This window comes from Gopherus flavomarginatus, chromosome 3, assembly GCF_025201925.1.
Source record: "Gopherus flavomarginatus isolate rGopFla2 chromosome 3, rGopFla2.mat.asm, whole genome shotgun sequence".
Classification (NCBI taxonomy): domain Eukaryota; kingdom Metazoa; phylum Chordata; order Testudines; family Testudinidae; genus Gopherus; species Gopherus flavomarginatus.
Genome location: NC_066619.1, coordinates 61,054,032 through 61,077,214, shown reverse-complemented (window position 1 = coordinate 61,077,214; position 23,183 = coordinate 61,054,032). Strand labels below are relative to the sequence as shown.

At 39.6% G+C, this 23,183-nt stretch overlaps 1 protein-coding gene across 5 annotated transcripts in view; it reads left to right on the top strand.

Moving 5' to 3' along the window:
• The window catches only part of KIAA0825 (KIAA0825 ortholog), a 392,242-nt gene that overhangs the window by 64,161 nt on the left and 304,898 nt on the right, over window positions 1-23,183 (top strand). For all 5 annotated transcript variants that reach the window (XM_050943864.1, XM_050943863.1, XM_050943867.1 and 2 more), the window contains one exon: window positions 12,942-13,081. In XM_050943864.1, the coding sequence (XP_050799821.1) occupies window positions 12,951-13,081 (131 nt within the window). In that variant the 5' untranslated portion in view covers window positions 12,942-12,950. The remainder of the gene's footprint in view (window positions 1-12,941; window positions 13,082-23,183) is intronic.

Below are 23,183 nucleotides of genomic sequence, written 5' to 3'. Positions count from 1 at the left end.
GTGGGCCTGTGTGTGTGGGGAGGAGCTTGATTTTTTTTAAAGGAATTAAATTTTGCAGACACGTTATTATTGTAATGCTAGCTTTTAAAAAAATAACATAACACAAAGATTGTTTTTCTAATATGATATCAATACTTCAGTTTGGGGAGAAAGAAAAATGATGTTCAGATGTTACCACTCTTTTTCTTCTTTTTCTTCCGCTGGTTTCAACTAACACCAAACTGATGGCAGAGAGAAGTTAGGGTAAGACATACGACCTACCGCAAACCTTCAGTTTCTGATACCGATAACATTATTTATTCAAAGATAGAAAAGTTGTTAATGTGCATAGTTGCTTTTTGATAACTTTTTATCCAGGTTTTTTTCAGCACATCAAAGTTATGTACACTATAAAATATATTTTAAGCATGGAGACTACTACAGTGGATTCCACTGCTTTTAAGGGTTTTTCTGTAGTAACGTGCATTGTAAAAATCCCATTATCATAATAGATCCAAAGGATTTGCAGTTCTGGTAGAATATCAATCAATAAGTCTCATAAATTATGAATTGTACACTTGAAAATGACATTTTAAAAGATTTTTGACTTAAAGTATTTTATAGAAAAAATAATAAAGCTGTGGGAGTTTTGCATTGCTTGCGAACAACATGGGGCAATTCACATTTCCACCTAATTTTTGAAAGGTGGAAAACATGGCATTTTTATCTTGAATTTTAAATAAGATTAAACCTTATAGAAAAAATACATGAGTCTGCAGTTTTGTAGCCATTGTCTCAAGAAAATACAAAGGAAAAACTGAAGACAGGTTTTGGGGGAAATGGGTTGGGGGGAGTTCCTACACTGTCTCTTTGGTTTCTGCAGAGGTCCTTTGATATACCATAGTGTCTATTTGCTTCATGGTCTGTTGAGAGAAGGTACTTGTCTACACTTCCAAAAAGTCCAAAGGGCTTCTTCAGCATTGAAAAACTTTTATTATTTACTTGCTGTGCCTTCATAATCCTGATTGAAACATCTGTGGTGGTGTGGAACTTCTTGAAGGGTCATCCTGTTCTGTATCCAGCATCACTCCTTTCCTCTGTATTTCTTTAGTTGCCTAATTAAATCTTGTAATCCTAAAACTCTAAAAACAGGGATTCTTGTTTCCTTAGGGCCATACGTAGATAGCATGGCATCCTTACTCCCCCATCTTCCTCCAGTTTCTCTATGGCTTCATGTGACATCCAATAATGTCCATCTATAAGGAATTACTTAACTAAAACTTGTAGGTATCCATTGGACAGGCTTCCGATCAAACATTTTTATTTAAATAAGTGTGGCTAAGGAGAAGGTTGAAGTCTGTCCTACCTGCTAAAGCAATTAGTAATCTAGTTCTCTGCTACTAGCCAGATGGGCAGAACTCCACATTAGGCTATTGGGAAATTTGGATGCATTAGTGTTTAACAGTCTGAAAGAGTGGGAAGGGAGAGTTCTTAATGGGGGTACAAGCTTTTGCATTTTAATTTTTGGTTGCATGGGAGTGGATCTCGGGTGGGTATTTTGGATTCAGAAGGAATAGAGAGGGTCCATGTGCAAAAGGTCTGTGTGAAAATCATTCAGGACAGTTGATTTTGCCAAACTTTAATTAGTTAAACCTCTGCTAACTGAAATTTGGTTACTTGTCTCAGGTTGTACTAAGTTGAGAGTGCCTCCTTTAATCCGTAGCATGTTCTCTTTGAAGCCAGCTGGCCTTAGGAAGGCACTCTGGATATGTCTACATAGCAATTAAACACCTGTGGCTGGCCTGTGTAAGCTGACTAGGGCTCGCAGGACTTGGTTTGCCTTGCTGTAAAATAGCTGTGTAGAAGCTTAGGCTTGCGCTGGAACTTGAACTGTTGGGACTCTGTAAGTGGGGAGAGTCCTAAAAATAGGGCTCCAGCCTGAGCCCGAACATCTACACAGCAATTTTTAACCCTGCAGCCCAAGCCCCATGTGCTTGCATCAGCTGATCCGGGCAAGCAGTAGTTGTGCTACGGGTCTTTTATACCAGTGTAGATGTATCCTCCAGAGTTGGTACAAAGATTTAAAAACCCATTGGCCAGAGAAGCTTGTTCTCCATATTTCTGGAACCCTGGTATTTCAGAGGTTTTTGGGTATCCTTTGTCTATTTCAGAAAATTTAAGCTTGCATTATTCAAGTATCGTATCTGAAAACAAATACAGTTATTTGCAGCACAGCACAATCCGCTGGGGAAATCATTCAGCTTCCTGAAGGTAGACCTGCCAAATGTACTCAGGAACTGGAATTCCCCAAAGAAATAGCTGTAGAAATTAGATACACTACAGTAGTAATTTAAAAAAAAAAAACTAAAACAATAGTCTATCATGCATTTTCTTGGCAAATATAATCAAAATAGGAATGCTAAATACAGAAGACATAAAAATGTTTATACTTAGTTTTTCCAGGATGTGTTAGCTGATCTTTAAGATTGAGACCGGAGTTGTTATTGAAAAGTATATAAAAACTTTATTGATCAAGTTTATTAATTTGGCTGTGAGAAAAAAATCCCCATTTTTTGATCAGTTCAAGTCTTAAAAATGGGTCGCAATAGAGAAAGGCAAAAGTATTAAATATACTGAAAAGGTGAGGACTTTGGCAGGCAAGTTCAAGGAACCACCATGGGATGGCTTGTTTAGTTGTCTTTGTTATCCTCCCTAAGGTCCTTGTCAGGGCCTAGAACTGCATCTAAGGAAGAAACATCAATCCACACAGATTTCCAAATGTATAATTTATTAACAAAACAAAGTATGCAAATCTAAAATAAAACACAAACAAATCAAATCAAATTAAAGTGGGTTACTATAAAAACAGCAAATTAATCTAATTATCAGTTTGATTAAACCATATCAAATAAACCAACAATTCCTTATAAATTAATTGCATCATCATATACACCACAGTGAGAATATAATCTTATGTCTGAATATTGTTACTTAGAAGTAATAGCAGCTATGTATGTTAAAATGAAAGTACTCATACAAAAATCTACTAGAGTAGATTTGATACAAACCATGTGTGTAAAAATGGGTGTTTATTATAGGAAATATAGGAATTATTAGCACTATCTGCTGGTCAAAATACAAAACTGAAAATGATTTTTACTAATTTATATATAGTAAAATCTGTCAGTAATCACTGAGTGGACTGACAAATCCACTTTTTTAGTGGTGGTGGCTTGTCGTCTTTTCATTTTAGAAAGAAGTATAGTTACTGCATTACAGGAGACTTAGAGAGTGGTGTCTGAAGACAAGTTGCCTCATATTTCCTTGTATAATTAGTTATATTTTTAGATATTATTTCATTGTAATAGTGAAAGGAAGCATGATGGAGGACAATAACATTTCTGCTAGACAACAACAGTCAAATTAACCCTCAACATAGAGAAGATGAAAGTTATTACTATGTAGAACAAATTTGAAGAATCTGAAGTTTCACAACAGTACCTGCATGATAGCATTAAGTATAATCTGGTGAAAATTTGGAACTAGCCTGGTTTTCAAGACATCTTGGGTTAGTTTGGTGTTTGTATTTATCTGAAAACACATATTTAATAAAATCCTTATTAGATGATTTATTTTTTTATTTTTTTTTTAGGGTTTGACCAATACATGTTTATTCTCTAAAAAGTTCTTCTCCTTAGTCAGGTAACGGAGAACTATTTAGAATTCTGTTTGGAGTTATTAGTTCTGATGATTTTAAACAATGAAGTTTGAAAATGGAACAATCAGAAGTTGTTCTTTTCCCCATAAGCCAAGTAGATCATGCAAGACTGAGAGGAGCAAATACATTGTTTTGACAAGTAAGCTGAACAAATATGACATAGTAGTCTTACAGGAATGCATAAATGAAAACTAAGCTGTCATGTTTACAAAATGACTTTTTTTTTTTTCACATGAGGAATGTGTTGAACAATAAATGAGCCGCAGAATTCAATGGTGTCTGCATGGGAACCACTGTGTTTGGTGGTAATGTAAGAATTGAAGAATATGCATCCATTTTTCTTGATTGGAGAGCTACTTTATTAAGAATTTTGAGTTATTGAAGAATTTGTATGCCAAAGCACACTACAATATTGAAATATTGTGTATATCTAATATGCGAGAATTACTACATGGGTAACTGATCCATAAGAAGAGTTGAACAAACCAACTGGATTGGTTGAACACAAAAGGTAGGTTTGGTTCATGTGGGGGTTGCACTAACTGATTCAGATTCACACTCACATACATTTTGGGAGAATCCTAGATAGAAAATGCAGTTGATTTCAGTCACTAGTCTGACAATAAATCACCATGACTAGGGAGAAAATATCTTTCATCCGGATTGTCCTGGGTTCCATACAATCCAGACAAAAGATTGGTGCATGTTTGCCAAACCATACTCTTGCCCATGGTGAGTTTTTTTCCCCCCTCTAAGGTTGATTTGACCTATTTATGTACATGACACCTTATATCCAGCCCCTGAAGAGACTTATGCAACCTTGGTTGGCAGTGAATTAAATTCTGGATGTAGACAGTTTACTTCTGATTTATCACCCTGGAAAACCTTCAAGTCTGTTCTATGGTAGGAGGCAGTTCTCAATCACTATTAGTATCAGTTATCACTGATGTATCCAATCTGAATTTGGAGGGCTTACTTCTTAAATTTGAGAGTTATCAGTGGAACAGGTACCAAGCCAAACTGTTCAGCCAAAAATGTGGACCTTACTTAGTAACTAAGGAGAATGTGTTAAAAAGTATCTACTAAAGATAAACATTGTAAAATCCTCAGGCTTGGAAAAATTGCACCTAGGAGTCCTGAAAGAGTTCACTGAGGATATCTCTGGCTCACAGATATTAACTTTTAATAAATCTTGAAATACACAAGAAATTCCAGAAGACTGGGAGAGTGCTAGTGTGCTAATATTCAAAAAGGGCAGGCACAATGACCTGGGTAGTTATAGGCCAATTAACCTACATCAATCCCAGCAAAATAATGGAAAAATTGACACAGGATTCAATCAATACACAATTAAAGAATGGGAATATAAGTAATGAAAAATGATGAAAAATAGATGTCTTACAAACCTGATTTCAATTTTGATTAGATTACAAGTTTGGTTGATAAAGGTAACTGCATAGATGGAAAATGCCTTATAGTGAGACGCCTAAGAAGCTCAATCTGTTTAGTTTATCAAAAAGATGGAGAGGTGACTTAATTGTTGAGTACCTTAAGTGGAAGAAAATACTGGGTACTACAAGGCTTTTTAACCTTTGGAGAGAAAGACACCACAAAAATGAATAGCTGGTAATTAAAGCCAGATGATTAGAGATAAGGTATTAGTTTTTAAACAGTGATGGTGATTAAACTCTGGAACAAACTATCAAAGGAATTGGTAGACTCTGCATCTCATGAAGTCAAATCAAGACTTAAATGCCTTTCTGGAAGATATGCTTTAGTGAAACCCAATTAATCTGGCTAAGTATACGTGTGGCTTGTGTTATACAGGAGGTCACAATAGATGATTTAAGGGCCCCTTCTGGTCTTAAAATATCTAATATACCAATGCTGACTTAAACATGATAGCAATGCTTTTTGTGAGCAAGCAGGGGATTTTTCACTTCCAACCACTTTGACCATATAGACCTTTATATTGGCATCTAGCTCTTAGGGTAGAACCTGCTGTCCTCCACTTAGCGGGCAAAAAGAATGTACTTACAGACACTTTACATCTCAGACTACAAACCCAAAATGAGTGGACTCCGCTATGGTCTACTGATCTGTAGTTATCTATCAGCAAATTTCTCTGCAAAAAGCATTAAAGCAAAGTTACCGTCAGTTTTGTTCCAGAGCAAGGAAGGACAGTAACTTAGTAACAAAACTTGTTTCTTTTTGAATGGAGTAGAAACTGCAGTGTGATTACTCCCTCACCCCAATGATTGTCGTGAAAGATACAACAGGGCATAACAAAATTTATTCTGACTGTTCTGACAGCTTTGGCTTGATCTAAGAGCTTCCATAATGTCTACCAATGTTGCCAGACTTTGACTCAGAAAGACATTGTCATTCTGGAATTGTTTCATCTTTGCTGCTTGAGTCATGGGACATTGACAGTCCGACTCAGGTTGCTCTGCAGAGGTATTTAATTCTTTAATGCAGCCCGGGAAACCATATATATTGAAATGTTACTGTGACGGGGTTAACCAGCATGGAAGGGATTAAGGAGCTGCTTTGGGCTAGAGTGGCTCTGACCCTCTGCACACATACAAATCATGCAAGAACTGGAGGAAGCATTAAAAGAAGGGGACTCCACTCAGACAGGGCAACCCTGGGAAAGGAAAAGTCTGTTGAGCTCCTTAGCTCCCAGAGAGGTCTGACGGCAACCAACTCTCCATCCTTGCAGAAAGGAGAAGATGAACCCCCTGTGCTAAGAAGGGAAAAGAAACTGAGACTTATACTGGAATCCTAGTGGACTCTGGGGTAATTGATGCTCCCAAGGCCCTCTGATGTAAGAGAGGCCGATATCCTAACTGACGCTGCCTTTAGGTTTTCTTCCTTTTCCTTTATGCTTTTATTTAAACTCATTTGATGACTGTGGACAGTTTTGTTTTTCAGCTGAGACACTGACAGGGGAAGAAACTGAAGGCCTCACCCGGAGGTTTAAGTGCCAGATATTCTAGGCTGACACACTTGCAGTGACAGTGGGGGGGGAGGGTGTGAGTTGGACTTGTGCTCCCTGTATAGCTCCTTCAGGGGGCATTCTGCCGAGTTCAGCTTCATGGTGGTTACTTCTGGAAATGGAAAATTTTCACTATTGGTAGCAGTTAACACGCTATTACATTCTGCCCCCATATGAACTATTATGAACTACAACTTCAGTGTCATCTGACACTGAACTACAACTTTACATCTGACACTTCACTGCACCATGTACCAATGGGCAATTGAGTTTTCAGTGGTCTCACTGTCTCAAGATTCCTTAAAAGAATATAAATATCCTCCCACTGTTCAGCAAGCCTATCCTGATATGGGAACTCATCTTGATGCTGTCAGCATTAATGGAGGTACAATTCAGGCTTTTGGGAGAGTGTTCTTTATTTCACTTCCCATTTAAAGACTGCATTTTTAATTGCAGTAATATCAGCAAGAAGAGTTTCTGAGTCATAAGTTTTAATATTGATCCTCACTTCATTGTATTCCACAAGTAAGATGACCTATTCTGCATCTCAGATTTTTACCAAAAGCGGTGTCTGAGTTCCAACTAAATCTCCGAGTATTGTGAGATATCAAAAGGGCTTTGAATTCTTATTTGGAGAAGATTAGCATTTAGGAAGTCTCTTAGACTGTTTGCAGCTTTTTGAGAATTAGTTTAAAGGAAATGGTATGTCTCTATATACACTGTGTCTCAGGATCTGTTGCGTTCCATTGATAGTCTTGCGTTCCACATTCAGTGAGGAGTCAGTTGTGCTTTGCTTATCTAGAAGGTTTCAGCAGTGTCAGAGGATAGATTCACACGTGTGCATATTGTGGCAGGATACCTCCTTCACCTCATCGGCCTCAGTGTTTTTCCCTTGGTGAGTGAGGGGCCTGGAGTAAATCAGACTGACTTCGCTCTGGTTTTATTTTTCCTTATTTACATGGTGGGCTCACGATAGGCCCAAGAAGTTATCTGAAGCAAAAAGTAAAAACTCCCAACCTCATGCTCAACACAATGGGGTTAAACTACTTGGGTCAAGAAACAGTGTACCCTTGACAGACCATCAGCATTACCAGCCCTGATTCCTGCCCTGTACTGCGTCCTGAAGTGGAAGGGTTGTAGTGGTAGGAACCATCTTATTACTCTTGCATTTTTCTCTTTGTTCCGGTGCATCCACTTGGGGAAGTGGGGGGACATGGTAAACCTCAATCCAAGCAGGTAATACCAGAGGGTTCTTATGGCCCATTTTACTGAAAGGCATTCCTTTTCCACTTCAGGGTACTTTTGTTCTCTGGGAAGGAGTTTTCTGCTGAGGTACAAGTTGATGTATTCTTTCTCTTCTACCATTTGAGAATGTACGCCCCCCAACCTCACCTTGGAGGCATCCATTTGTACTATGAACTTCTTCTCAAAGTCTGGACCACTGGCTATGGGATTCCCCAGCTCCAGCATCCTCTTAACTTCCACACTGATCTCTCCCCGGCAGCCACAGCCTGGCGCTGGGGAAAGTCACCTCTTTCTCTGGCCGCAACAGCCCTACATGTCCCAAATCCCCTCCAATCCCTCTTCTCACCCCAGTGTCCCCTCCCACCTACCCCTTACTCCTCCCAAGTCCACCACCTCACCTTACATGTGTCTCTTCATCAGGGTCCAGGCACCTACTTACTGGAGCCACGCCTGCGTAGCTCCACTAATTAGGTGGGTAGCCCTTCATTCTCTTGTGTGTGGCCATCCAGGCACACACCTGTAGAGGGAACTATCCTCAGACCACCTGAACGGACCTCACGGACCACAGGTTGAGAACCTCTGCTCTATACCATTCATTCTAACTGGCCGTGTATATCTATGTGGCATCATAGCAACTCCTACAGGGTGGATTAGGTTGCATAGATCTTCAGTATCACCCAGACTGCACTGCATGGGCTCCTCAATGTTAGGGCATTGAGCTGCTATACTTGTGGGGAATTAGGACATATAACATCTACACATAGCCCTGGTTATTCCCCTATGCTTTAGGCTATTAGGTGTCACAGTGCAGCCTTTTCCCACCAGTTCTCCAAGTCCCTTCATGGCCTCTGGCCGCTCTTTTGCATCCCTCTTCCCCAACATAGTTCTACCCAAACTTTCAGTGGTCCCAGCCTTTGGGTCTGGGATTGGCTACTTCGTCAGATGCTTCTCTTCTCCAGTAGTCCGAGAAAGCTCTCTGACCATTAAATGCCTTTCTACGAGAGTGATTATATCATAGTTAGAGGAAGAGTCATTTTGGCCAACCCACCCTCATAGTCCCCTTAAGAATCTGTTCAAAACCAAGAGTGCTATGTCTGTTCTGTACTGTGGTTCTTGGGATGTTGCCACTTCCATATTAGATGGATCAGGTCAAACAGTTGTGATCTTGGCACTTTGCTCTTCCGGTGCTTCAACTTGTGAAATCTCTGGGCCCTTGCAGCTGTAGTCAGTCTCAGTTTTCAACTGTAAGTAGTCTTTAGCAGCTTTCCCTGCCATGTCATAGTAGGCCTTCTGAGCCTCCCCACACAGGTTTCAGAGCCAGGCCTTGCTTAAGGTCGTTCTTTCAAATGTGAAGTGATATGCCTCGATGTGATTTTCTGTTATCTTTTGCAGATAACTGCTGGCCACCTCCCAGAGCAGTCAGGACTTTCAGTTGCCTCACTACCTCCCGTAGAGTGGTTCATTCCTGGGCTGCCTGGTTCATCAGCAGTTGACTTGTCTCTTGTTGTTGTCCTACAGATTCCTGCTGCATGGCCATCTGGTCTCTAGTAGCCTCTTGTGCCACACAGTAACAGTGCCCTCATTACATCATCCATTCTCAGGAATGATCTACCTTGCCCCCCAGGACAGTCCCTATATCAAATTCTACCCCGACACCTCCTTTATTTGATTGGTCTCAGCATTTCTCCCTTGGGCAGTGAGGGGGCCTGGAGAAAATCAGTCTGACTCCAGAAGGTTTTTTGCTTCACTCTGTTTTATTTTTCCCTTATTTACATGGTAGGCCTCACAGTAAGCCCAAGAATTTCTCTTAAGAAAAAAACAAAAACAAAAAACCCAAACTCACAAAACAATCAGAAATACTTTTCCGTGTCCCCTCTCTGGGGTGTTACCCTACTACACTGGAACCTAGTTGACAGCTCTTCTCCCAGGCAGATGTTACCTTAGTTTCTTTCCCTGTAGAGAGGGGAGACATCTTTCCACCCAGGGGAAGGAAGCCTTTCCTTCCTGCTGCTGCCACTACTCCTGCCACAGCTTGTCTCTCAACTCTCCCCTTCTCTCCTTTACCAGAAGAGGGGTTTTTAAAGGTCATTGGCAGTCCATAACTGGCCTCAGGTGTCTCTAGTTAACCCAAGGTAACTTTTTTTTTTAAGGGAACAGGGCCTTGATCATTCTAGGGCTGCTATATCTGCTCTCCATTTCTCTCTCATATCTGTCAGAACTGACTTTATCACAGTATCCAGAAGCACTCTTGCAAAGAATCACAGTCACCGTGATAAATAACTGTTTTTGATGTATCCTAATCTTGGCCTCATTATATAAATTTTAAATTCGGTGGGAAGTCGCTATGAAATTTAGTTTTTCTATATAGTATAACTCAAGATCTTAGTTTTTAAGATCTTGGTTGTCAGCACTGAACTTGCTACGTAAAATAATATCCTTCTTAATAGAAAAAAAGACAATTTTCAATACTGTAAATGAGGTGTATTCTGTTGTCAAAATATGCATTTTTTTGTATGTGTATGCTCTCTTTGTGGTGCTGGTGAAGACACTTTCATATTTCCTGATTGGAAAAAAAGATGAATGCTTATGTCAGAAATATTATTGGAGAAAAGAAGACCCTGCTGTCAGAAATAAACAGGCACAAATTATGTACTCTGGTACCACAGTACAGGCCAGATGGAAATAATGTCAAGAAAGTTGTCAGGGAAGGAATTGTGGTGAGTCATGGTAGCAGGGGCCAACCAGCAAGGAGATGGATAGATAGTGTGCAACAGATCACTGGGAGATCAGTTGCCAAGTGCTCAAAGGTAGCAATGGAGGGGGGCCTGGGACATGGGCAGGGGACTTCTTTTGCCTTCAACTTGGGCAGGACCCCCCATCTCTGACTTTTGGGAGTGCTGCAGCTCCCTTGCCCCAGGATGGGGCCAGCCTGCAGCCAGGGACTCCAGACAGCTGGAGCCAGTGCTTGCGCCACCCACTCCGGGGCGTGGGGGGCTGTACTGCTCACCCCTTTCCCTCACCAGAGCTCCCCCCCAAATACTGGGGGCTGTGCTCAGCTGCCTGCCCACCTGCCACTCTGGGGCTTGAGCTGGGGGCAGCGCTGCCTGCCCACCCACCAGCCAGGTGCTCCGGGGCTGGGGGAGGGGGCAAGCACTCGGGTGGCCTGGGGCTGGGTGGGGAGGGTCCTGTAGGCTCTGTCTGGGAAAGCGAGTGGGCGGGGAAGGGCCCATTCATTTACCTACACACACTTAAAATTCATAGTTTTTTGGTCTTGGAATTTTCTGGTGTCACTTTTTAGTTGCAATACCAAGTTCTGTTTAAGCATAATAGTGACAAACTTATTTCTGTATCACAAAGTTGTTTTCTAGAGAGTACTTCTGTTACTATTAGGAAAATATTAGCTGATTTTTATTTTGACCAAACTGGGGTTACTAATAAACTACTCTATTTAATTAGTTTTAAGATATACTGCATGTTACTCCTCTACAGTATTTCATGCAATAGCATGCAAAGATGTTTGTTTTTTCTTTTTTACTGGTTTAATGTTCCCATTATAATTTGTGACAGGGTCAGGCCGGCTGGCTACAGGAGAGTGATCCTGTTGGTATCCAGGAAGTGGGCGGGCATAGCCCGCCCACTGCTAAAGGACCTCCCTGCAGCCTAAGGGGAGGATCCACAGGTCTGTGATACCAAATAATTATGTGGGACAACCAATGAAAAAAAGCAGGATCAAGAATGAAGTCATAGGGCTAAACGAAGGGAACCCGATGGAGACACTGGTCAGAGAACCCCGTATAACGCCCACTGCTCCTCGAAGGTGTCAAGGGAGCCAGCGGATGCCGCCCAGAGGAACTCTGCCCGGATGCGTGAACAGACGGAGGAGCAGAAATAGGCCCCACAGTTGCAGGAAATCCCATTGGCCAACCTTCTCTCCCTGGTTTTGTAGATGGCTAGCTTGGCCAGGGCCAAGAGGAGGTTGATAAGGAGATCCCGTGACTTGGTGGGGCCATGGATGGGGAGTGCATAGATAAACAGGTGAGGGGAAAAGTGCAACCAAAAACGCAAGAAGAGATTCAAGAGGAGCCAGAACAGGGGCTGCAATCTGGCGCACTCTAAATAAATGTGCGCCAGGGTCTCTTTCGTGCCACAAAAAGGGCAGGTGTTGGGGACGGGTAAACCGCGTCAAGTACACGCCCATGCTCACAGCCCCATGAAGGAGCCGTCAACTGACATCCCCAGCGGGCCTTAGGACCAGGGCTGAGTATAAGCTGGCCCACTGGGTTACAGGAGAGTGATAGAAGGCAAATATATTAGTCCCAGGTTAAGTAGGTCCCCTTTCCCTGGTAAGGTAACAGGGAAGGTTCCAGAACAATCAGGAACTTTCTGGAAACAATTAGGGCAGACAGGCTGATTAGAACACCTGCAGCCAATCAAGAAGCTGCTAGAATCAATTAAGGCAGGCTAATCAGGGCACATAGGTTTAAAAAGGAGCTCATGTCAGTTTGTGAGGAGCTGGAAGCAAGAGGTGCAAGGAGCTGAGAGTGAGAGAGTGTGCTGCTGGAGGACTGAGGAGTATGAGGATAAAGAAGGTGTTTGGAGGAGGCCATGGGGAAGTAGCCCAGGGAGTTGTAGCTGTCATGCAACTGTTGCAGGAGGCACTATAGACAGCTGCAATCCACAGGGCCCGAGCTGGAACCCAGAGTAGAGAGTGGGCCCGAGGTCCCCCCAAACCTCCCAACTCCTGGTCAGAGACAGGAGTTGACCTAGACTGTGGGTTCCACCAGAGGGGAAGATCTCTAAGGTGAGCAAATCCACCAATAAGTGCAGGACCCACCAAGGTAGAGGAGGAACTTTGTCACAAATTATATGTACCTTGTTAATTTAAGCATAACTTCAGAAAACCAAAAATCACCTGTACTTTAATATTTAAAATAAAACCTGCATTTTTTCATTATTTAATCCCATTTTTTATATTTGCCATTTCTTTTCCATTTATTTCAGGTTCTGGAAATGGAGTGGGGAGGTGAATATTCTCTTGATTCTTCCAACTTAGATTGTTTGTTAAACATTTTTCCTGGGGACGGGGAGTTTCAACAGATCCTCAGTGACATCGATGAGAAAATAAAGAAAAACTCTGCTAGGTAACGTATTTTAAGTGTTTATTTCCTTTTTTTGTCCAATGTATCTCTAAGCCATGTACATTTTTAAAAGATCTGTTTCCTTTCCTCTTTTTGTGGTGATAATGTAGAGTATTTTAAGTTATTTCATTACCAGTTTTGCCTTAATTCAGCCAACACTTGTGAGTTGGTTTTTTTCATGGGGTGATGGTTGAAGCATGAACAGACATATGAATTTTCAGTGCATCTAGCACGTAAATATCTTGTGACACTGGCTACAACGGTGCCATGAGAATGCCTGTTCTCACTTTCTGGTGACATTGTGAACAAGAAGCAGGGAGCATTATCTCCTGCAAATGTAAATACAGCTGTTTGTCTGAACAATTGGCAGAAGAAAAAGTAGGACTGCGTAGACTTGCAGGCTCTAAAATTTACATTGTTTTATTTTTGAATGCAGGATTTTTTTTACATAATTCTACATTTGTAAGTTAAACTTTCATGATAAAGAGAGCATCAGAGGGGTAGCCATGTTAATCTGGATCTGTAAAAAGTGACAAAGAGTCCTGTGACACCTTATAGATTAACAGACGTATTGGAGCTTATGCTCCAATACATCTGTTAGACTGTAAGGTGCCACAGGACTCTTTGTCACTTTTTACATGATAAAGAGATTGCACTACAGTCCTATAAATAAGCCATGCCTTTACTTGTTCTTAAGCACATTTTCTTATTGGAATAATGGCAGAAGACTTTCTAACTTGCATATGTTTTGGAGTATATTTTAAAGCATTATTTGTGGTCAAATATTTCATTATGAAGAATGGGTAAATCTGCTATATTCTCTTAATCAGAAAAGATACACAACATTCAACTATGTGAAATCTCTGAATAATTATTCAGAGGGCATAATCTTTGCTTTGCCTTGGACTTTCCTGTCGGCAGGTCACTTAATAGTTCTGTGTCTCAGTTTCCACTTCTGTAAAATAAGAATATCTTCCTCACAGATGTTGTATGGCTAAATACATCTATATTTGTAAAATATATGGAGATCCTTGGATGAAAGATGCTGAGTGTGGCAAGTACAATGGTCATTATTTAAAAAGATAACATTTACCCACTAATACAATAGTAATTTCTTGTTTTGAGGAAGAAATTGGAATTTTAGTTACCACTCTGGGTAAACACTGGCTTTATAACAGTAATGATTGTGTTGTTATTCCATAAACATCTGAAGTATGCAGCAGGGATTCAGTTGTGCCAAAGATGGCATTTATGAGGCTTCAGAGGATACCTTTGATGAAGTGTGATTTAGGATTGTATAACAATGATGAGGACTTCCTGGGTAGGAAGACTTTGTCCACTGCTCACAAAATTATCCATCTTATTCAGGAAACAGTCACCTATAGTATGCACCCACAGAAGTTATACTTTACAGTTCTTTCTTTTCTGCTGAAGTTAATCTAAATGAAAACTGAATTTTTATTACATCAGCATATTGCTGTTTTTAACAAAAGGTAATATATTTCTTACAGAGTTATTAAAAAATCATTTAATCTTTACAAGAGTCAATTATAGTGATAATCCTACAATAGGGATAATAATTAAAATCTAGCAACTATAGAATTGCAGTCCCCTTCATAGTGCTATTCCCGAATCTGTTGACATCTGTGGAAATTTGGGGCATACTCAGAATGGTCCAGTTGATGTCCTTACGGTGTCATAAGTATCTGAAGCTTTGAGTTGCTCTGCATGAAATGTTACTCATCCATGAAGGCCACCATCAGCATTTTGACGTGTGTGTATGACTGGTGTCTTTTGTTATCTCTTCTACTTAAAAGGTTTGTAGTTTGTGAGAGGTTGGGTCATTTTTTTGACTGCAGAAGTAGATCCCAACTGTTTGTTGCTTTCACTATCACTTTATATCCATTCACATAACAATTTACATTTTCAAGTCTCTCTATCTCTCCCCTCTTCCCCCTCCCCCCACCGAATAGTTGAGATTGTCTTTAGCAATTCTAGTTCCATACATTAGAAGGGCTTGCACCTATGAACTTTGGATGGCCCAGAGAAGAGAGGCAATGATTTTGTATTTTGCATTTGGTATCAGTCTGTGGTATGATAGCAATACAAGCCACTGATGCTCTTACTGTAGAATTCTGAATTTCTGTAGTCTTATTTTTCAACTATAGCAGCTTAATCAAGAAGACCCTTAGGTTACCAGGTGTTGTTTTGCATCTGTTGATGTCAGGAATGGGGAGGAGCTTAACAATAGATGAAAAACATTTGATGTGACTTTTTATTAAAAAGAGTATTTTATTGCTAATATATTATAGGAAATTAAATCATTTTCCAGTTACCATTGATCTTTGCAAGTAGTATAATAAGGGAGCTACTCTATTTGTTATATTCATGCAATTGGAATGCAATGTATTTTTCATCAGATAGATTTATTTTTATTGTACTACAGAAAATAAACATAATACTATACAGCATGTATATTTAAAAAAAAATAAAACAGTATGTGAAAATTATGATCCAGAAGTGTATAATCACTTGCACACTCATTCATGGCCTTCCAACAGAACGACTTTTACAGAATTATATGACATGACAAATCAGTTATGTTCCACTTGCCGACAGCAGTTGAATTATCTCCAGTATTTTTGTGTTGTAATTGTTCTATTTTTCTCCTTGTGGTATAAAGAGGGGGGGAAAAATGACCATCTGTGCAATATGTTTTTTTTCTAAGTTTTAAGGGAAAAGATGGTTAACACATATATAAGAGAACTTTTATTACACTTGAATTTTAACTTTATTTTTATATCAAATTATGAAGGCAGCCAATTTGACCATTTTCAGTGCTTGCCAGGTTTGTGTGCCAAACTAAGCCTTGGGTTATTTTAAGGTGAAGTCATGTTTCACGTTTTCACTGTAGGGTGCCATTTCTTTCTCTTCATCTCCTTCTACCTGACACACATTTGAACTTTATTGTATTTAGGTAACAATGCTTTCATTGTCTAATATGGAAGTTTCAAAATTCTTAATGCAGCTGATGTACAAATACTCCACAGGAATTAAAAGTTCAGCTGACATCATTGTATGATTAGCTTTTTTGTTGTTGTAATTAGTGGAACACCAGGAAATAACCATGTAGGGCTTGAAATCATGCTTATGATGCAGCTCTCCTCAAAAGTGACTGTGTAAAAATGGCAAAAATGAATTCTTAACAGATCTTTGTGTATTCAGTCATGTCTCCTTACTTTAAGTGGATACATTTTTAAACTGCTTTTTACTCCTGATAGCTCTGCAGAGCTAGCACAATTCTATAAGAGTGAGGTAGATTTCTTTCCTTCTTTTGCATACACAACAGAATTATTTACTAAGATTCAATCAGTTACATCTCTGCAATCTCATTGAAGACTATGGTTTCGGACAGGTGTCACTAAGGGCCCAATTTGGTCTGCAGAACTGATGCATAAAAGAGAAGGATTGATGTCCAGATCTCAGGTTGCGTTTGCTGTGGTGACAGTTGGAAAAAAAAAAATCCACATGTAAACTGAACACATTTGAGGTGGAAATTACAAACCTGGATCCCTGCAACTCCATTTGTAGAGCCTCTTTTCAGAGAAGAACTTGACATAAAGTATGGTTTAAGTTCAGTGATGACTGAACTTGGTATTTATTCATTTCAGTTAGCCTTTTACTGCTGACCTCCATCCAAGATTTTAATATGTTAATAATGATAAAACAGGCAAGATTTGAAAGCAATAAAAGGCATCTTGCATTCTTTCTCTGTTGTGAGTCCTGTTTACATGTGTTTCTTTGCCCCACCTTAGTGTGTTATGTTTAATTTAATTTTTTCAGTTCGTCAGGACAGATATCTGTTAATGTTTTCTAAAAATCACTAGGCACACTTATGACTGCATAAATAGCAAGACTTGGTTGATCAGAGTGGACTGCATTAAAACTGGATTTAAAAACCATGCATATGATGGCAAATCAACTCTGCTTAAAAAATCCCAAACTAATAGGGTAAGCTAGTTATGCCCCTTTTGTCAGGAGTGAAAGGAATAGATACATCTAAGTGGCTATAAACATATACGCAGAAAAAAACAGTTTAAAAAAACATCAGCAGTATAACAAAAATTAAAAGTTATTCACCAGCTCAGGGTTTTATCCTAGATCTATAGCTGTGAGTTTGGAGCCTAGCCTTCTACAGAGTGGTCTCCTCCTATTCCAGGATCAGCAACTTTCATGGCAAATCCATTGGTCACCAATGTAAGAATAAACTTTTAGCGGTTCGTTTGCTGGGAACAAAGTGGTGGACCCAGTTACACATTGTAGTCAGAACATGCTCTGAAGTGTTCTGCATAATGCTGTAGTTGAGAGAATATTTTTTAACTAAGGCTGTCAAGTGATTAAAAATACTCATCGCGATTGATAACACTGTTAATAATAGAATACCATTTATTTAAATATTTTTGATGTTTTCTACATTTTCAGATATATTGATTTCAATTATAACACATAATACAAAGTGCACAGTGCTCACTTGATATTTATTTTTATTACAAATACTTGCACTGTAAAAAACAAAAGAAATAGTATTTTTCAATTCACCAAATCAAGTACTGTAATGCAATCTCTTTATCATGAAAGTTGAACTTACAAATGTAGCATTATGTACAAAAAAAATTGCATTCAAAAATAAAACAATGTAGAACTTTAAAGCCTACAAGTCTACTCAGTCCTATTTCTTGTGCAGCCAATCGCTCAGACAAACAAATTAGTTTACATTTGTAGGAGATAATGCTGCCCACTTCTTGTTCACGATGTCACCTGAAAGTGAGAACAGGCATGGTTGTGTTGTAGCTGACATCACAAGATATTTAACATGCCTGTTCTCACTTTCTGGTGATATTGTAAATAAGAAGTGGGCTGCATTATCTCCGTAAATTTAAACTAACTTTTGTCTTAGCGATTGATTGACCGAGACGTAGGAATGAGTGGACTTGTAGGCCCTAATGTTTTGCATTGTGTTGTGTTTTTTATTGCAGTTATGTAACAAAAAAATCCTAAATTTGTAAATTGCACTTTCACAGTAAAGAGATTGTACTACAGTACTTGTATGAGGCGAATTGAAAAATACTTTTTGTTTCATTTTTACAGTGCAAATATTTGTAATAAAAAGAATAATATAAAGTGAGCAGTGTACACTTTGTATTCTGTGTTATAATTGAAATCAATATATTTGAAAATGTAGAAAAAATCCAAATATTTAATACATTTCAATTGGTATTCTATCGCTTAACAATGCTATTAATCACGCTTAATTTTTTTAATCACAATTACTTTTTTTTGAGTTAATCGTGTGTGTTAACTGCGAATAATTGGCAGCCCTGCTTTTAATTTGTTTGTAATATGTTTTTGCCTGGTCAACACACTGGCTGGACTAACAGTGTTAGAACTCAGTGTGGACACAAGTAAGTTTTTAAACTGTATTTAAGTAAACTTATTAAACTTTTTGAAAGCATTGTGAAGGTTCTTAGGGACACGCCATCTTAACATAACGATGTGTAAAGTAACAATAAAAACAAAACTTCTTCCTACACAGACTTAATATGTCCCGTCTTCTTCAAGCGATGGCCCCTGTTGTATTCTACATTGACTTTATGTATGTGCACCATGCTCCCAGAGCCAGAGAATTTGAAAGTAGCTTCCATTAGTCCACACACGTGCCCTGGCTCACTTTGTGCCTCTGACTGAGGTAATAAAGGGCAGGGAAAACAAACCATGTCTGTAGTTCCTTCTTACCGCTACATGATCCGAGTCAGAACCTCCAGTGTCTGTAGCTTCAGCTTCTTCCTACAAGATAAGGTTTAGCTTTAGCTTTAGCTTTTAAAATAGTTTTAACAGCATATACAGTTTTTACAGTTCAGTGATTTTATAGATCTTAGTGTTAATCTTAGCCTTCTTTTGGAGGGGGAGAGGGGAACCCGCCACCACTTGTATGGGTACTGGACTATGCCCAGAACTCCTGGCTTCAAACTTTGTGCTTCTTGCCTACGATCTTTCTTGGTCAGTGATGACTACCAGTGCTGCCTGTACTGCTTTGGGGAAGCCCACATTGCAGCGAGGTGCAGTATCTGCCAATCATTCCCTAGCCGTACCTGAGAAAGGTGGGAACTTCATCTCCAGAAATATCTCATGGAGAAGACCATGAGGTTTCAATCAGATCCAAGCTGGAAAACTGCCCTGTACATCAGCCTGATTCAACACGGAGTGTGCTTGCTGCTGCAAAGTCCAACTCTGTTGTGGGACAGTCTTCTTCCACAGACCACCCTCCCCCGGGGGAAGGGGATCTTGTCAGAAGTCCAGAAAGCACTCTCATAAGCATGAGACTAAGTCCTCCTCTAAATCCACTTTGAAGAAGTCAGATTTGGCTCTTAGCAAGCCCATCAACTTGGCCTGTGAGAATTTAGGATATCCTAAGTCCCAGAGGCACAACAAGAAAGCCCAAAGACATTGGGCTACATTGGTACCGGACCACAATCCATTGATACCATCAACCTTAGGACCTCCTAAACCCCAGAATCCGCCAGCACCAATGATAACCGATCATTGCTAACTTTGCCTGTCCACAGCACTGTTTTTCCTTGGCAGTTACACAATCTCCTCCAGCCTCTTACACCCAGGAGCACTAAATCCATTGCCACTCCACTGCACATTTTCACTCTCCCGGATCCAGAATCTCCTACTCTATCGGGTCCCTAATCCCTCAGGTCCTATGAGTTCTATGCAAAATCTGGCAAGATAGGCCACAGGTTATCCTGATTGCCCCCTACTGGCCCTAATAGTTTTGGTTTCTCAACCTCCTATGAATGTCATCCCAAGTACCAATCATCCTCCCAGTGTTTCCCAAGATCCTGACCCAGTGAAATGGCAAGATCAAGCACCTCAACGCATGTCCACTTCACCTCAGGGCTTGGTATTTGGATGGGCATCATGCTTAGAACATTCATGTTCCACAGCCGTGCAAGACATCCTTTCTAGTTGCAGGAAGGATTCTATTAGAAGATGTTACCTAGCTAAATGGAGGTACTTTTCTTCTTGATCAAGTCAAGGGCAGATCCTCTAGTCCTGAGGCACTGAATGAATGGGAAAGGCACTAATATTTTGATATTGGTACCTTGGTCCGAAGAGAGAATTCATCTCTAAAAATAGTGTGTAGATATTCTCTTACATAGATGGTCATCTACTGTACTGTCGGCATTTATTCCTGTAGTACACTTTTTGTGACGTTAGAGCTTTTGAAAGATACTGGAATAATAGTACTAACATCCTCTATTTAATAAAAATAGATGGAGTATCCCTTACCTGCCAGTCTTCATTAATTTGCTTCTAGTTCGTAAGCAAGGATTATCACTGAGCTGAAAGGATAGTACAGTTTCATTCCTGTTCAGTCTTTATTCTGTCGGCAAAGAAAGACGCTCTTTGGGATGTGGGCACTGATTCCTTGTGAACTTGCCTAAGACCACAAACTCATTTCATAGTGGCCACCAAACAGTCAATGACTAGCAAATAGCCAAATCAGTCCCAGGATATTAAAGAGGCAAGATGGAGGAGGTAATATCTTTTATTGGTTCAACATCTTTTGGTGAGAGAGACAAGCTTTTGAGCCTACAAAGAGCCCTTCTTCAGTTCTACGAAGGGTACTCCAAGTGTCACAGCAAAATGCAAGGTGGAACGGATTCACTTACTTTGTGTCTCTCTCTATAACAGCTAGCAATGATTTTTAGCCATTATTCACCTGGTTCGTATTGAGATCAGTAATTTCAAATTGAAAGACTCCATTTTCTACCACCAATCCTCTGAGTATCTAATCCTTTACTGGGAGCATAAGATTTTCCTCCTACTTTTTAGCTGGCGTAAGAATGTAGGAGAGCATGTTGGAGCTACATTCTAAATAAGTTAGTAATAAGACTGTTACTGGAATACTGTGTGCAGTTCTAGCATGCATACATTAAAAGGGATGTTGAAACATTAGATAGTCCAGAAAAATGCCACAAGATTTCTATAAGGTTTGGAAACTCTGCTGCACAGTGGGATATTTAAGAAGCCGAATCAATCTATTTAGTTTAGCAAAGAGAAAGATATACGTGTGATCCGAAGAGCACCCCAGTGCCAGTTGATGCACTGTCGTCATGATGTGTATCTAAAAGATGGCGTGTAATATATCACTGGTAGACTAATAACTCACTGATTATTAATACTGTCTGATGTTTGTACAATAAATTCCCAAAGGACTTTATAGGTACGAGCTAGAAATGTGTTTTAAAAATGTATTTGGCAAGCAATCCCTATGCCACGCCTGTTCCAGCCAAAGGAATGTCTCCTATGTAAATTAAGCAAGGTGTGACTAAAGAAAAGTACATATACATACAGGGTAAACAAAGCCATCAAGAGAGTAAGTGAGACAAGACAGCCACTTAATCTCACTTGGGGATAGGAGACTGTACTCCCAGGAAGCCTTCTTGCTTCTCAAAGCAAGGTCAATGAACTTTGGGAAGATATAATGAGAGGAAAAAAGCCATTTTGGCATCCTTCACCCGAGGAGAAAAAGGAACTGATCACTTTGACGTCTGTGAAGAATCCGGGCCAAAGTGTCTGGTCAGCCATTCTGGAAAAGAGACTTGGTGAGAATCCTTTCTTTATCCTTGCATTTGGTATCACTTAAACCTATGACTTTTTGTTTAATAAACTTGTTTTACTTTTACTATAAACCAGTTCAGTCTGTTGATTAAAATGAGTGTCAAAGTAGTGAGCTACTGGGTACTGTTTGTTTAAAAAGGGCAGTGAACTTAACTTTTGAAAGTGTTCTGCAAGAGGGATGTAAAGTACAGAGCAAATGGTTTGGGGGAAATTCAGGGCTCGAGAGGGCATTGAGGTCACCCTTGCAAAAAGTAACTGGGTAGTGGAAGTCAAAGGGTGACTTGCATGCTTGTGTACTGATGGCTGGAGTTGCTGCTATAGCATTTAAGGCACCCAGAATTGCAGAGCAGGTAGCAACACAACCCCTTACTGGTCTGACCCCCAAAGCCTCACAATGAGATAGCTTGATCATGGTCTTTAGAATACCCTCTGCTTTCATGAATCATCTCCCCGTTTAGGAATTTAGTTTAACAGACAAAGGCACATCAGGATCCAGTGACTGGAAAGTGAAGTTAGACAAATTGAAACTGGAAATAAGGTGCATGTTTTTTAGCGGTGTGGGCAATTAATAATTGGAACAGTTTGCCAAGAGATCTGATGGATTCTCACTCACTTTAAATCAAGATTGCCTTTCAAAAATACGTGTGGTAGTTCATCCAAAAATTCTTGCCTTGAAAAAGGAATTACTTGGTGAAATTCTCGTCCTGTATTATGTAGGAGATCAGATAAGATGATCGTAGTGGTCCTTTCGGGTCTTAAATCTGAGCAGTGGATGTATTGAGGCTGCAAGTTTTTTATAAAAAGAGTATCACTTTCAAATTCAAATTTGGAAGAATTCCTAGTTTAAAAAAATGGATATCTTGATTTTTATTTCTAAAACTTTTTTATTGTGGCTCTGAAGCATCAACATCCTCCTCAACAGTTGCCTGTAATCATGGCACATGTTCTTAATTTTGGCTGCATGGCAGGCCTCTGTTGTAAGATGAACAGGAAGTTAATAGCTGTAAGTTTTCAGTTCCCTAAAAAAAAGTTGTTGTTTTGTTTTAAGGAAAATCATTGCAAGAATTACTGTTAAGTATCTTCCCACCACCATGTAGACCAAGTCTTCTGACCCATCACAAATGATCAGATGAGTTTTCCATTAAGAAATACTGCTGAGTTTCTTTCTTAACAGGTAGGTTTCTTAACACATAATGCACTAAAATAATTAATAATAATAAGTGCACGTAATGCTTTTTGTGTTCAAAACACTGTAGAAACATTATCTACTTAATTGTTTTTCTAAAAATTCTAGCATCCTTTCATGGATATTTGTTAGTAATATTAATACAAATGTAAGATCCTAAAATTCAGATTTGAATGGCCTACAGCAGGAGTAGGCAACCTATGGCGCAGGTGCTGAAGGCGGCACGTG